The 17428-nt window shown below is 37.2% G+C and overlaps 1 protein-coding gene across 1 annotated transcript; it reads right to left on the bottom strand.

Annotated features, from left to right (window-relative positions):
* Positions 1-1169: 1169 nt before the first annotated feature.
* Positions 1170-11823, bottom strand: atp1a1b (ATPase Na+/K+ transporting subunit alpha 1b). Its single transcript, XM_060876290.1, has 22 exons — positions 11638-11823; positions 8657-8764; positions 8497-8556; positions 8213-8416; positions 7991-8104; positions 6652-6786; positions 6431-6548; positions 6065-6333; positions 5596-5904; positions 5241-5375; positions 4764-4959; positions 4506-4681; positions 4275-4411; positions 3251-3401; positions 2875-3043; positions 2636-2790; positions 2432-2555; positions 2102-2247; positions 1890-2020; positions 1655-1756; positions 1456-1547; positions 1170-1365 (listed from the first exon to the last, which is right to left on the bottom strand). The coding sequence occupies exons 1-22, from the start codon at positions 11647-11649 to the stop codon at positions 1337-1339; spliced, it is 3072 nt and encodes a 1023-aa protein (XP_060732273.1). The 5' UTR covers positions 11650-11823; the 3' UTR covers positions 1170-1336.
* Between the last annotated feature and the right edge of the window lie 5605 nt (positions 11824-17428).

Genomic DNA, 17428 nt, shown 5'->3' on the forward strand with positions numbered 1-17428 from the left:
TTTTTAAATATCTTTCATAATGCATTGCATGACACATCTAATGATGCTCCTGAAAAACCTTTGCATCCAAAAGAAAAAATAACGGTACAAAAGAAAACTTTGCATGATCTTTTAATGCACTGCTATAGAAATAATTTGCGATTGAGGCCTAAATTCTATTCATCTGCTAAAATTCTCCATGGCATCACATTCTGGGCCCAAGAGCTGAGACCTCTTTCAGCCCAACAAGCGCCCCATTTTCACTCAACTGCACAAAAGCTGCCGTTGCCAAGTCACATTCTCAGTTCAACTAAAGCTCAATTCAAGCATCTCAGAACAGAAGAAGCGTTTGAGCTGGATCCTCAGTTCTCTGCACTAAAAGTTAACAGGTCTTATCTCACACATTGGGAGAAAAAGTCAATGAGTCTGTGAATATTTAAAACTATATTACATTACATATAGTGTAACTATATTACACTATATTATATTTAGAATCTTTTCCTGGTGGTGTAATATTTTGTTAGTTTCATCCCACAGTAAAGAAACAATTAATCAAAGCGCCAAGAGCTTGACTACTCAATGACACCATTTTCTCCCCATTAATTCATTCTAATGAAGCATGGGAAATTCTGGAAAGTTTGATGGTGGGTGGTAAGTTGGAGCTACTGAGCCTTTGAATGCATTATCTTACCCTCTCTAAGACATTTAGTCATTTGTTTTGCCTGCAGTGATGACAAATAATGATTTTGTGTATAAAACCATAAATTCCCTAATTTAATATATGCATCATTATGTGTATTTGGACAATATCAATTCATCACTGATTGTCTGGTTGTGTATAACTGACTGTTCAAAAGAAGAAAAAAAATAGGATAACACAGTGGTCTTGCATTTAAATAGACTTTACAAATAAATGAGGCTTGAACGAATGAATGGACGAATGAACAAAGCCAATAAAAGAGACCATGTTGCCATGGAAAATTGAAACACCTCCAGTGCAGGCTAACTCTGGTTCCCACAAAGTACTTCCTCTCTACAAATGCAATACTTTAGAGGTGCTTGATGGTATCCAAGCAAACACTTCCCTTCATTTTTCTCATCTTTAACTGCTGATCAGATTCTAAGAGCCATTCAGTGTCACAAGACATACAGACTGCATCCCTAAATATATAATAAAAAGACAAAAGAAGTATTTTAAAAGAATGAAATCACTCTATATTATTGTTTATTGATATTACACTTAAAACATGTAAAACATTGGTTAAAAAACATATTTGGAGGAAAAGAGGTTAAAATCCAGAGTAGAAAAACTGTAGAACACTAAACAAAAAGACTTAAGTTCTGCTGATATGATGTTCTAATAGTATGTCTCTCTCTCGACCCAGCCTGAAAAGTAAAAGGGAAAGAATATAGTTACAATTAGTTCCTTTAGATTCTAGCTTTTATATTATGGAACAAAACAAGATTTGTGTTTACCTCCAGGATAGCGCCTGAGGATGAGCTTTCTGATTTCATCATAGACAAAGATGAGGAGAGAGTATGGGAAAGCACAGAACCACCAGTTGGGTCTAAAGAAAGAGCCAGTAAATAAATTTCAAAATATTCACATTATTGAAAGAATTTGTTTTGCCTCATCTAATACCAAATACAGAAATAAAACGGTAATTCAGCTTACTTGAGCGGATACATTCTCAGAGCCACACCCATCCCTGGGCAGTAAGACAGGAATGCTGCAAGAGCAGTTTCCTCAAACAGTCCAAATATAAGGATTTTATTCCTAATTTAAAATTAAAAAAAATATATATCCAACTTCAGCCAGGTAACATTATGGAAAATTATTTCTTCGTAACCTTGGTTCAAGCATCCGCACATTCTCAGGCAATATCTCCAATTTGTTCTACATGACTTACTTCATTCCTTGCTGGAAGACAGAGTTCCTCCTGGTCTTGCAGATGATCAGGTCAGCCCACTGCACAATCACAATGCTGGTGAAGAAGGCAGTGTGGCAGGTGAACTCCACAATCTTTCTCTGTTCATATGTCTGAAATTACACAGGAAGGAAGATGTGAGCACAATCCAAAAATTCATAATGTCAATAATGTCAAAATTGTGTTCAACTCACCCACTGCTGTCCATAGCTGTCCTCAAGATCATTGAAATATTTGTCATCCCAATACACACGGATTCCAAGCAGTCTTGCTGGCAGGAACCCATTTTCAGCCAGGATAACAAAATAGGTGAAGAAGCCAGCTAGAGCCTGAATCATACCTGAAAAAAAAATTATAATTGGTTTACATAAAACAATAAGCAAAGTCCTTTACCATATTCTTGTTTAAGTGATAGTGTCAAATTGGGTCATTTTCTACACAAGGACAAAAGTCTGCTTTAAAGGAAGCCATTTTGAATCATTCACTTTTGTAATTTAAAAAGCATACAATTACAGAATCCTCACCTATTTGGCCATACGCAATACTAATGAGTCTTTCATTTACTAGCTTGTCTGTTTTGGGGTTTCTGGGCTGTCTCTTCATGATATCACTCTCAGCAGCTTCATATGCCAGGGAAATAGCCGGAACCTTAATAAACCACACAAAGGACAGAGTTTAGCCTGCGTTACGATTACAAGCACACTGTTAATAGGAGGCTTTACACTGACCATGTCTGTTCCAAGGTCAATACATAGAATGGTGACAGTTCCCAGTGGCAGAGGGATGTTAGCAATGATGAAGAACAGAAAAGGTGTTATCTCGGGGATGTTACTGGTCAGAGTGTATGCAATGGACTTCTTCAGGTTGTCAAAGATCAGCCGGCCTGAACAGAAGAAATGTATATACTAAAAGTTCCACAGTATTCTTGGAAATTTCAGCAAATACCAAAAGCACACATTTTATGTACCTTCTTCTACTCCAGTCACAATTGATGCAAAGTTGTCATCAAGAAGGATCATGTCAGCAGCCTGCTTGGATACATCTGATCCAGCAATGCCCATAGCAACGCCAATGTCAGCTTTCTTCAAAGCTGGAGAATCATTCACACCATCACCTGTAACAGCCACAATGGCTCCCTGTGGCACACAGTAAATTATGATTTAATGAGATTTAGCAGTAAGAAGTCAAAACCTCTACAAATGCCTTGTTTTTATTAAATGTATCTATTAAATTGTCCTGTATTTTTCATCAAGATGTGCTACATCCAGAATTCTAGTATTGTACATGTGGTGAAGGCCTAAATTGATCCTAGCATCAGATTAACAGGGGAAAAAAATGATTACCTGTCGCTGACACCCTTCGACAATGATCAGTTTCTGCTGTGGTGAGGTTCTAGCAAATACAATCTCTGTGTGGTATTTTAGGATGTCATCTAACTGTTCTGCACTAAGGTCTTTCAGATCTCCACCATGGACCACACATGCTTTAGCATCTCTGTAATAAAAAAAAAACATAAAACAAACAGATATTAATTATTATTTATGTATACATTGTATGAGATGTAGTGAAGCATTTGTAGATTCAGCTTGTACAGCACATGAGTAACTGCTACTCTCCTACATATTGGGGTTTCTGCTCTTGATAATCCGAGTTATTGTTATTTACAGCAGGGTTTCTCAGCAGCAGTCTTATAAATCCTCTGTTGCCTAGTTTCAAGCTCAAATCAGTAGCCTGGCCTGCCTTGGGACAAAAAGATTATGTGGCTGGGCTATTAATGGTCACAGCAGGCCAGCTGAATGACTTTGTTTTTCAAACTATTTTGTTTTACTTTTTCTTTTCACATTCATCAACAACAAAGACGAACAACTAATCCCTTGATTTTTATAAAACAAAAGTTTTAATTTTGTATGTATATTTCAGTACAATAAACTTTATAGTGGTGGGATGCACATTGATTCTGTAACTATAGCATTTTATACTTGATCTTCATCTGTCCACTGAACTACATATACTGTATTGGCTCTTACAATTTTGTTACTTAATTTTGTTACTTAATTTACTTAAAATGAAAAAAGTCATTTCAGAATAAGCTTAAATTGTCATATACTCCTGCTAGCACAACTCTCTTCTGTGCAATGTTAAGACAAAACAGCACAGCTCATAGCCACCACAGCCTTCTGAATTTTTGTCCAGGCCAAAAACAACTTGCTACCTTGAATGATTTCTTTAAAAACCATAGACATTTTACTATTTGGCCTCCCTACATGTGAATTTATATACTTGTTGCTAATTAAATTCATGTGCCCTAGCATTTTTAGGCTAGTCATGAACAAATTTGGGACTGGGCATTAAAATAAACAGCCATACCTTGGATTGACTTCATTGATAGGAATGTTCAAGCGTGCAGCAATGTCTTCAACAGTCTCATTGCCCTCAGAGATAATTCCAACACCTTTGGCAATAGCCTTAGCAGTGATTGGATGATCACCAGTGACCATTATAACCTGAAAAAGAAAATATTCAAATATAAAAAAAATCAAATACAAAATCTAATACAGTAATGTAATTGTTGACACAGACATATGATCAAGGCCATACCTTAATGCCAGCACTCCTGCACTTTCCCACAGCATCTGGCACTGCTGCACGTGGGGGATCAATCATGGACATGAGACCAACAAAGCACAGATTCTCAGTAGGAAAGTTTGTCTCTTCTGTATCAAACTGGAAGCCCTCTGGAAACTGTTCCTCAGGTAAGAAGTACTGGCAAAATCCTGGTAGCAATAATCAGATGTTAGTTGCTAAATGGCTAACTCTAAATATTAGGCTTTTCATCTCCTTTTTTTACTTCATTACCCAATACTCTCTCTCCAAGCCCTCCGAGCTCCAGGTAAGCATTTTGAAAAGCTTCTCTCATGTCCTCGTCCAGGGGCTGAGATTTTCCTTGTATCATTATGTTGCTACAGCGGTCTAGTATTCTCTCTGGTGCTCCTTTCATTACAAGCAAGTATTTGGAATCAGATGCAGAATCTGGGTTCTTGTGCACTGAGAGCTTCATTTTAAAATAACAATGAAGTGAAAAAGAAATTAATTAAAGTTTCATAAATATCATTTTCTGCTTATCTGTATTATATTGAAACTTATATCATGCATTATTTAACGGAGTGATCTTTATTGAAAGTAGATATGGGTTCATCATGAAATTAAGCACCATGTTGAGATCATGTCTTCTCAGTTTTGTATGACATCATATGGCATGCAGTCAGAAGCTACTTTGGGAACAGGCTACTGTTAAGAATTGTGACAAGATAAAAGAATGTTTAAAATATCAACCTGGTATTTATTAGTTGAATTGAAGGGGATTTCTGCCACTTTTGTATATTTGTCCCTCATCTCTTTTACAGATCCACAACAAAGTTCAATACACTTCAGGAGGGCAGACTCTGAGGCATCTCCAGCAACATCTCTCTTTGAGAAAGATTGAAAATCAGAGGGATACACATTCCATTACAAAATGCAATAATTTATCATTTTTTTTTAATGTTTCATTGTTATTCAAAATATGTAGAACATCATCTCAGGTCATTAGTTAAGTAGTTATTGTTTTCCTATATGTGCAAACAGTATGCATCTACAGCAGTAACAATAATTCAGTATTATTAATGCACTGTAATATGGGAAAGAATACCTTTAAAATAGGAATCTCAGTTTGCTCTGCTAAGAAAACAGCCCTATTGCAAAGACCAGCAATGCGGGCCAAGGAGGTCCAGCTAGGTGAGCTCCGATCAAAGCTGGTTCCGCTCTGGTCTTCGGTGGTGTCAGCTTCATGGATCTGGTTGTCAAACCACATGTGTGCAACAGTCATGCGGTTCTGTGTCAGGGTTCCTGTTTTGTCTGAGCAGATGGTCGAAGTGGAGCCCAAGGTTTCCACAGCCTCAAGATTCTTCACTAGGCAGTTCTTCTTTGCCATGCGTTTTGCTGTCAATGTGAGACACACCTAAGAAGATACAAACAAAAAAATTAATAATAAATAAATAAATAAATAAATAAATAATAATAATTAAGATAACTTTCATTAAGGTTCACTTAGGGCTCTCTCTTGGCCAACATAGAGGAGGAGTAAAGCTCTAATCCACAGAGGTTTTACATTGACTTACAGTAACAGTAGCGAGAAGACCTTCAGGCACATTTGCCACAATGATTCCAATGAGGAAGATGACTGCTTCAAGCCAACTGTAGCCCAAAACTAGCGAGAGGATGAAGAAGGAAAGTCCAAGAAATACAGCCACCCCTGTTATGAGGTGGATGAAGTGCTCAATTTCAATAGAGATGGGCGTCCTGCCCACTTCAAGCCCAGACGCAAGCGTGGCTATTCGGCCCATGACAGTACGATCACCAGTGCTGACGACGATACCGCGCGCAGTGCCTACAAGTAAATCACTATTACCAGGATTGTCAGTACTGACTTTCAACAATTTATTATTATTACAAAACCATTTGCAAAATCCCTCCGATTACTGTACCTTCCACACAGTTGGTAGAGAAGAAAGCAATATTCCTGGTCTCCAGTGGGTTATCATTGGAGTAATCTGGAGAACGAGTCTGAGGTTCTGACTCTCCGGTAAGAGACGAGTTGTCCACCTATAAAATTGTCAAAAAGCCTGTTATGCACCAAGATGCAACATGCAAGTGGTTTGGTCTTGCAACCAATGCATGTCCTCTACAATGAAAAGAAAAGGCCTACCTTGCAACCACTTGCAGAAATGATACGCACATCTGCCGGGATCCTGTCTCCACCTTTAACCTCCACCAGATCACCCAGCACCACATCCTCAGCATTTATGTGCATTTTCTCACCGTCACGGATCACCAGAGCTTGCTGGGAAAGTTTATTTAAGATTTAAAGTTAGAAGTTGTAAAATGAAAGAAGACAGAATAACCCAAATCTACTATGTATCCATTTCTATAACTATTTTAGATGATTACATTTTTTTTACAGGGGGGCACGGTGGCTTAGTGGTTAGCACGTTTGCCTCACACCTCCAGGGTCGGGGTTCGATTCCCGCCTCCACCTTGTGTGTGTGGAGTTTGCATGTTCTCCCCGTGCCTCAGGGGTTTCAGGTTTCCTCCCCCGGTCCAAAGACATGCATGGTAGGTTGATTGGCATCTCTGGAAAATTGTCCCTAGTGTGTGATTGCGTGCATGAATGAGAGTGTGTGTGCCCTGTGATGGGTTGGCACTCCGTCCAGGGTGTATCCTGCCTTGATGCCTGATGACGCCTGAGATAGGCACAGGCTCCCCATGACCCGAGGTAGTTTGGATAAGCGGTAGAAGATGAATGAATGAATGAAAATTTTTTTAGTTTTTTTTTTTACTGCACCATTTCTCTGCTGCTCCTCCCTCTACAACAATGTAGGAGCTGAGCAAAAGTGCACCAAAGTCAGCAGCCAATCAGAGCTGTACTACAAAACAATTTACCCTCAGTGAAGAGGAGAGATTGGAGTGGGACGCAGCATTTCCACAGCGATAAGGCTGAGGACGGCATTCGAACTTACGTGCTTTGTTCTTCCTTCTCATTTACAGAAGGGCCGGCGGACATGGAAGAGATGACACTGAACCTGCTGCGCCACACCAGCCTCCTGGGTCTCCCCTCATCACTGTACCTTTCACTTTCTGCACTGCTGCAGCCTGCCGCCCCGCCAGATAAAGTTTTCACTGCCTTTTCAAGTGCTCAAAGACTTTTCTCATTACACGCTGTAAATAAACATGCACTGTTTGCTTGCTTGATCTTGGTTTCATGTGTCTGTGTTTGAGTCACAACAAGTTGCATTAATGGAGTATCAATAATAGGCTTAGCAATTTTAACACAGTTTCTCAGAAACATACAAAATGCCCCTGTACAGCTTTTTTTTCCTATGCTCTTGGTTCTTTATATTTATGGATACAGATTTTTTAGCACTTTTTAATGAATAAATCTGATCAGTGAACCATTTCTAAATATGAAAATACTGCATATAGAATTACAAATCCCTACATAATGTTTAAACAGTTTTATATCCGCTTTTCAATAATAATTATGTTACCTGGGGCACTAGGTTCTTGAAGGAGTCCATAATTTTTGAGCTTTTGGCTTCTTGATAGTACGAGAAGCAACCAGTGATGATGACAACAGCTGAAAGCACAACTCCCAAATAGAGCTGCATGGCAAAGCAAAAGACAGAATGTGATCAAAATATTGAATCTAATAAGAACAATGACCGTTTTAACAAAAACAAGCTAAAAGTGCCATTTCTATCTGTGCTTACATTATCATTGGCTGGTTCATCTTCCATTGCTGCTTGAATACCATAAGCAAGGAAGCAGAGAACAGCACCAGTCCACAGCAGCATGGAGAAACCACCAAACATCTGCTTACAGAACTTTACCCACTCTGGTGTGGTAGGTGGAGGAGTGAGTGCATTGGGGCCATCTCGGGCAAGAATTTCTTGTGCACGTGAGGATGCAAGGCCCTGGGGGATATATTGTTCACTTTAGTCATTTCTGTCTCAAACATGTTCTTTTAGTTGTGAAAACACAGTAATTTGCTTACCTTGCTCAAGTCTGTACCATATTTACGATGAAGCTCATCTAAGCTCAGCTTGTGATCATCCTTTATAAAAATATTAATAAAACACATTTTCAAACTTTTGTTTCTACTGTTCCAGATTCAGTGTTATGCAATAACACGTTGCAAAAGTTTAAATGCTCACCATATCCACTTCCTTTTTCAGCTCATCCATTTCTTTTCTTTTCTTGTTCTTTTTCTTCCCACTTTGCTCTGACGTTGCTGCCAGATCATATTGATCTCGCCCTCCTTCCTGTTATGGTGCAGACCACACATAAATTCATTTTTAAAATGACTTTATTATGACCAACATAACTTGACATTAAATAAAGTAAGTTGTAGAAAGATGTCCATAATCCCAAAGATTTACAGAGTAAGGCAGCAAGTGGCATAATGATTGCAAACTAAATTAATTATGGATAAAAAAGAACCTTAGTGGAAAACATTTTCTATATTATTAGCTATATGCAATACACCTAGGCCTATGAACTGTTAAGGCAACCAGTACCACTTTACCCCATCTTCACAGTAACTGACAGACTTTTGTCAAGCTTCTGATGCCAAGTTGTGAATACTTTGTGACATGTTGTGTCCTGTGTTCATGTGTACACTTCACAATACATCAGTGATTCAGAATAAATAATGCATCAATTTGCAACAATTGTCAGCATAAGACTTTACATAAACACTTGATTATTCAAATAAATAATAATCTGACATTATCTTGTTAATATGAATTTACTTTTTTAAGAAATTATATTTCTCAGTTTTAACTTTAATAATTGCCCATGGTACAATCTTTAACAATTACTCATAGTACAAGCACTATAAAGACCGTCTCAACTATGCCTGCATGCAGCTATTATGCTGAATTAGAATCATTCTAAGTGGAACAAATGATTGGGAGCAGCACTGAAAAGTGTCTGGACATAAAAGTCATCTCTTCCTTTCTATTAGCCACACGGTTACGTATTTCAAAAAAAGGGAATCAGCATATGTTACTACTTAATCATCGCTAATTGCTCTCCTGATAATGAAATCTGGGAGCTTTACAGTGAATAAAGATACTCTAAAGGCCTTCATCACTTGTGCTTTATTCAAAAGACTTTTTTATTCAAATTTTATACAGATATCAATTAGATAAATAATCTGGGGCAATGAATAGCATAGATGATGTAAAAAGCATAAGCTACATAATAGATAACATATGTACTGTTATTCATATGTACCATTGTACATCTATCAGTGACGTCATGACCAATCCCTAAACACCCATGGTGCTTTACTAAAAGGATCTGAGAAGCATTCAGAAGATCAGACCTTCTTTATCAATTCCTCACAACTTTCCAGAGGATTTGATCACTCATAAGGAAGTGAAAATAATGACTAGTTTCGTGTTGGACACCACACATATGATTATCCTTTCCAGTCCACTGTGCCTTGGAATAATTTTATCAAGCAAATGGTCTAGAGCATTTCAGTCACCACAGCATGTTACCCTTTGATGTACTCTGGTAAATATTTCATTCAACCTTAACATACTGTGCACAGTATGTCCCAAAGTGGAGGGACAACAGCAAAAAGAAATTGTAAGACTGCAGTAAGTGTTGTGGTAGGATCACACACTATTATTAAACAATGGCCAAAAGATTGCCTCAGGGAGTAAAAAAAGGAGCTAGTGTGTGTTCCAAAACAGGATGGAAGTTATTTGAGCACTCAAGCAGCAGTCCTCTCACAGTGAGGGGTTGTTCAGTTGCCATGGATGATAAGACCATTTCAGGCAGGCATTTGAATGGACTACTAGATTATATAACAAAACATTTATGGCATGTTTGTTTAAATCCTTTCTTTTTTCATTTATGCGTTTCAATTATATTACATGTAATGCAGACTCAGTCTCCCTATCCATCTTAAAGCACTGTGCTGATCAGTTATCCCCAGTGTTCACCAACATCTTCAACACATCAATGGAGATAAGCCATGTGCCACCCTACTTCAAGACCTGTTGTTCTGACGTCTGTAACAATTAAGTACTTTGAGCGCATCATGCTGTCACACCTAAAATACATCTCTTTTGAGGCACTCCACTCTGGCAGAAGGCTGCGGTCTATAAAGTCTAAAACTTCACACCTCAAAAGCAGTTTCTTTCCATCTGCAACTGGCCTAATCAACAAAATCCAGGACCCAGCATTGTCTGTTATTCACCACCTTGGACATTAATAAACTACCCCATCACTGCTCAAATACATTACATCAACGTTCACCAATCGGACTGTTATAATGCACCTTCCTTCCTCAATCTGGTTCACTATTGTACAGTTAATTCATTCTTTCAGTTGTAATATATTTATTTCTAATTGAATATTTCCATTGGCCACTTTGCAGATCCTGCATTAGTGTACAATTTTTGTTTATAACCCTTGTTTCTTATATATATGCTTCTTCTCTATTATTACTATGCACCAACAAACAAGACATGCAACCAAGACATATTCCTGTACATGGTGACCCTACAGTCCCTGTCAAAAAGCCTGATTCTGATTATTTCTCTGACGACTCTCTCTCCACCTGTCACCAGCCGAATAAAACTTTAACCCATATTAATAATCCATATCATTTTAGGAGTCAAAAATACATGAAAATCACTCTGTTTACATGTTTGGCTGTCGTAATAGATCACTTTATTGTGATAAAAAAAAGTATATAGTCAGATGCACCTGAAACATGTAACGCTTAAATGAAGGGAAACAATTTTTCTCCCTTTTCCTAACTGTATATATAGTGATTCTTCAGAAAGAAACTATAATGATTGAACCTGGCATGAAATAGGACAGTTTATAAAGTGATTTACTTTGTAATTAACAGTGATGAACATGAACATTGCTATCTCTCTTTTTTTTTTTTGCGTGGATTTTTACTTTTTTACATCCTTATAAGCAAACTAAATCAAACGAGCTAGATATAGAACATAGTTTAATAGAAAACATTATAACTATAACTATGTTTCTCATTATAACAACAGTTTAGTACAATACTACTGCATGGTGAGATGCAGGGATCTGCGCACTAACATATTTAGTCGAGTTTAACGTTTAACATGTTTATATTCTGTTTAGTTTTACTCACTCCGCGTCCCATCTTCAAGTTTCAACTTTCTTAAATGTCTTTGCGTAGTTTTCCGCTGTCTAGTCGACCTCCCAGGGCTTCTTATTGCAATTAAAATAAAGTGACACACTTAAAAACTCGCTCCTCGACACAGGAGTGCTAGAAACTCGTTTAAGTTTTATAGCTGGAGCTGCTATTCCAGTGACGTTGCTGCCGCTGCCATAGTAACAAAGGGATTAAGGGGCGTGGTTTGAGGACTCGAGAGGCTACTTTGATCCCAAGTGATGAACAGTCCCTGTTTTGGAGAATTTGGTTACAGCTTAATGATCTTAAAGACTCATCGACGTTATTTTCTAGGAATATAACAGTGATTATAATATGTTCCTTTCTGTTTTAGATGTTTGTATTTTCCACTATTATCATATAATGTTTTGATTTGATTACATCCCCATACAATACAATAGGTGTGTTAGAGAAGAGAAAGTGTTGCTGCATCACACATTCCCCTGATATATCCTGAACTGTCTGTGTGGAGTTTCACATGGTCCCCTGTGGTTTCTTTGGCTTCTGCTGTTCCAAAAACAAGCTGAAAAATGGATTGGCTACTTTAAAATTTTCCTAGGTGTGAATGTGTGTGTACAGGTGTGAATGTGTGTGTACAGGTGTGAATGTGTGTGTGCATGCCATTCTGTTGTGGACTGTAATTACAACCAAAGAATATATGTCTGCTTCATATCCAGTCTTCCTAAGATAATATTCAGTTCCACTGGCATCCTGACCAGGATTAAACATTTACTGAAGATAAATGAATGGATGGATGGGTGGATGAATGAATGAATGAATGAATGAAGTTTCACCCAACTTCCAACTACGTTTAAGCATAACCAGGACAGCTGAAATGATCAGCTAAAGTCACGTTGCATTGATAAACCAATGAAATTAATGTGGAATTAAACCTAAGGTAACTATAATATGTATATACATAGATATTAAGTATACATACGATATATAGGTTTCCTTTTACTGTCTTTGTTTTGCTTTTAGAGTGTCTGTGATTAGTGGCAAATTCTGAAATGTTGTGTTTAAACATAGGTTATGAAAAGTGTGATTATCTGTAGCTGTGCGAGTAGACCATATAAATCTTTTTCTCGATTTTTCTTTTCTGCTTTTCATCTATTCCTATTTTCCTTTATTTTGTGCATCTATTAAATGTTTGTCAATTTTTCTGTACTCATTCAACAATGAAAACTCTTACCCAAGTGCATCTCAGTTTATTTTTTCTTGTTGTTCTAGCAGAAATTGAAAAACATACATATTATCTATGTGTCGATGCTGGTGAATGCACATTTCACAGGAATGTCAGCTTGGACAACACTGAATTATCCAGTGCTTTATCTTCTCAAGGCTCCTGTTGTGAAACTGTGAGTGTTGTGGCATGTTGCAGACACAGCCTTGAGATAACAGCCTGGCAAGAGAATGGCCCTGTAGAGTGGCTACTTGGGGAAAAAACTTGGGGCTACTTTTGCTTTTTTGTAACAAAATTTTCTGTTGGAGAGAGACTTTTGTTTTGTAATGTACTTCAATAATGTGTCAAACACCACAGAACAGTAATAAAGTGACAAGGAAAGCGACTACAGGTCAGCATTGTGGTGGTGTAACTAACTCAGCATATTTTATAAAATAAGATATGATATAATCTATAATTATTTGGGAAAATGTAAGTAAATAGTTTTTGCATTCCAGTATTGATGCAGTAGAAAATGTTGAATAAGACGAAATGAAAGGAAAAGCCACAATGTGTCTTTGTAAGGTGTTAGGCCACAATTTGACAAAACAGCTGACAGACCGAAAGCCAACAATGTTCCAATGACACAAATTCTACAAGTCTCTGAACCATGAAACTCCTTTCTTCCAAAATACATTCCCTCTGTTGGTGTTTTCATTATGTTGGCTTGAGATGTGAAGGCCATAGCATACCATTTACATCATTTTCATTCTCATCAAAAAACTATATGATCACTCATATCTTATGGATGGGGACATTGTCATAGTGAAAGAGACCACTCCCATCACAATAGAAATGTTCATCACAGGATAAAAGTGATCAGTCTGTATAACATTATACATGCCATTCCCTTAGACTTTGAAGGGATTAGTTGATCCAAACCATACCAAATTCATCCACAGCGTAACTGACCAACCATTTGTTGTTTGTTTCATTGTGATTATTTCTCTGCTTGTTTCTTTGTTTGGTTGGTTTGTTGCTTTTTTTTTTTAATATATATTTATTTTTCATGTGTCTGTTTGTAGTTGTAGTTGTAACTGGTATCTGCTAGTGTTCATTAGGTCAGATAAGCCCAGGCCAAGCATGTGGCAGAGTATGACGAGGATAAGCAGCTTTACACGTTTTATCTACAACTGAAACAAGGCAGAGAGTTTACTTTCCCATTCTTAAATGGATTCCGCATACAGTTTAAAGTGACTGTGTATGATGTGAACCCATTATTATTTTTGATGAAGTGCTATGTCTAATCACTGTGGTTAATTCAATTATATATGATATCAGTTGATAAGCTTTTTAGTTGAAAGTAGTTTATGCTCTATGGTCCACTGCATATCTACATAATCTTGACTAAGGCAGACTTGACATATAACAAATTAGTACTAAAGCCCTAGGGTTTCTGTGCTTCACCTCAAGTTATAGTGTTTGTACCCTAAAAACAAAGCAAACTGAAATCCATCTTTTCCTACTGTTTAATTTTTTATGCTCACCCTTGCTCTTCTTTCTCCTGTGTTTATTTATGACCTTTGTGAATCAGAGGCCCTGCATTGCCTCCTGTATTGGTTCTCTCTCAGTTCTGTTCTTTACTATAACTTCTACACATCAGTATCTGTCAGTCAATACTTCATCTTTGAGTCACTCTTTTTGTGTAGCATGCCAGCTCGTTCAGTTTCCCATTTTCTCCTGCTCTTATTCCTTATACTACGTCCTCTTGATACTGTCAGTAGATCGTCCTCTGCCTGACGTCTCAGTTAGAACATGGTCGAACTAAATCTGGAGGACAATAAAAGACTTCACTGCAGGAAATTACACATCTCTCTCCTGATTTTCTAAGCACTCACATTTGTAGTGACATCAATCATTTACATACAGTAGCAGTCAAAATTCTCCTGCAGATGTCTGGAGGAATGACTGAAAACTAAATTGGAAAGCTTCAGATGAAAATCTTAGTTGATACAGTGTGTGTATGGCAATGAATAGCAAAAAAAAAATCTTATGTATTGAACCCTTGAGCTGTGAGGTGGCAACTCTACCTACTACACCACCATAGCACATTTATTATTATTATTATTATTATTATTATTATTATTATTATTATTATTATTATTATTATTATTATTATTATTGGTCCAGCAGCAGGATCCCATGCTCTCATTGTTGCAGGTCGGGTTCGATTCCCAGGCAGGGAAACCCAGCCACTGAAGAGTTAACTCTTAGTGCCAGTCCCAAGCCCAGATAAAATAGGAGGGCTGCATCAGGAAGGGCATCCGGCATAAAACCTGTGCCAAATCTAATATACTAAAAGAATATGCAAATCTAATCTAAAAGAAAGGGAGGAAAGCGAGATGGCATAGATCGGACAGCAGGAACAAATATAAAGTATGGCATATTAAGAAAAGATTGATTTTCATTAGAAATATCCAGTAAGACTTAAATATTCATAACATAATACTTTGTTTGTTCTTCTATAAATTAGAGTAAGAACATTTGAGTGAGAATCAAGAATGAAAGATGATCACAGTGTTTGACTGGGTGTGAATGTCCTTGAATAGGAAAAAGCACAGGCACATCTTTTCTGTTGGAGAGAGACTTTTGTTTTGTAATGTACTTCAATAATGTGTCAAACACCACAGAACAGTAATAAAGTGACAAGGAAAGCGACTACAGGTCAGCATTGTGGTGGTGTAACTAACTCAGCATATTTTATAAAATAAGATATGATATAATCTATAATCTAAAAAGATTGATTTTCATTAGAAATATCCAGTAAGACTTAAATATTCATAACATAATACTTTGTTTGTTCTTCTATAAAATAGAGTAAGAACATTTGAGTGAGAATCAAGAATGAAAGATGATCACAGTGTTTGACTGGGTGTGTATGTCCTTGAATAGGAAAAAACACAGGCACATCTTGTACTTTAGAAGTTTTACAGAACAGAATTGATATGAACTGCTCTGAAAAGTTTCTTTTTTAACTTTTTGTCTTTTTAAAATAATCTTTGAATGTCTACATACGGCACTGTTGTGTAGCAGGATGTAATTCAGGGGTTGTGCTAAATTGCTTTTTTTCAAAACCTGAAATAAAAAGAAATGAACAAAGGGAGTAAGATGGGGGGCCCGTCCACGAAAATGTTCCCTGAACCATGTGCGTAACTAGGCAGTCACTATCCACTTCACTACTTTCATCTGCTATTCCAAGCACACCACACCATCAGTCTGTCAAGTCACTGAAAGATCCAAGATTACATTAAAGAGTCAATGATCAGAGAGAGAGAGAGTGAGAGAGAGAGAGAGAAAGAGAGAGAGAGAGAGATTGCCTACCCTAGGCCTGGCACCTGATACAAAGGGCAGCTTGTTTTTGTGCACACAATACATTGACACATACACAAACAGAGAGAGAGAGAGAGAGAGAGAGAGAGAGAGAGAGAGAGAGAGAAATGGTATAAACACAGTCTAAGTTAGCCTGTTTAAATGGTCCCCAGTGTAAAATCTACTTATACTTTAAAGATTAGAAGGTCAGTTCTTTCCAACAGAGAATGAAAAGCCAACTTATAATTGTACAGGGAGGGGGGTTAAGCTCGTTTGGAAAAGTGAGCGTGACAAAAACAGTCATGTTTCAATCACATATTCACATATGAATACAGTGACATACATCTTTATAAACACTGCACTGCACTAGAGAAAGGGGAGACGTCAAATCCCTGAACGCTTCTATATTTCTTTCATTTTGTCAGACTACCACGCTAAGCATACTTAATGTGAAAGTAAGCTATCAGCAGTGTTCAAGCTCATGAATCTCTATAATCTTTGACATAGGCTACTGGTGAGTGTGGAAGAGAAATTTAAAAGACGGTAGCCATTACTCTGAGCCTGCTTTACTGTTGCCAGGCAACATGTACCTTAACCCACGGACCCAGCATTTGACAGTTAGGGTACATTCACAAGGATTTGTTATTTTAATAATCTCTCTGATGATTTGGGCAGCCAGTAGTCAATTTATTCCTGGCAGTCACAAAGCATGCTCACAGCCTGCCAGCTCTGTATTTACAACCACTTAATTTGCGTTAAACACCTACAGCATTTAGAACTAAATTACAGAATGGATGTGGCCACAATAGATCTCACTTCTTTTTTATTTAAATGTAAATTACAATAATAAAATATGGTTATAAAAGCTTAAATGATTAGTCTGTATTATATACTGTAATATCATGCGGAAGAAGAAAAGGGATGATGTAACAATAAAATTATAAGCATTTTGGATTTCATGTATCTATGGTAATATCACTTTGTTTAGATAAATGATCATCAAAAGTCGTGACAAGTGGGTTTTGGCATGGACATTCTCACTATAAATCGTGGAGCTAGCTTTTGAAAGTAAGCTTTTAAATGTAATCAGTGCAAAGTGAGGTAATGTCTGTGTATTAGGTCAACTAATAAGAAATCAGGTATACATTGTTTAAGATTGTATTTGCTTATAAATTATATTCTAAATTCTGGGTGAACAATAGCACATAGTTTGCTGTT

Source organism: Tachysurus vachellii, chromosome 8, assembly GCF_030014155.1.
Source record: "Tachysurus vachellii isolate PV-2020 chromosome 8, HZAU_Pvac_v1, whole genome shotgun sequence".
Lineage (NCBI taxonomy): Eukaryota > Metazoa > Chordata > Actinopteri > Siluriformes > Bagridae > Tachysurus > Tachysurus vachellii.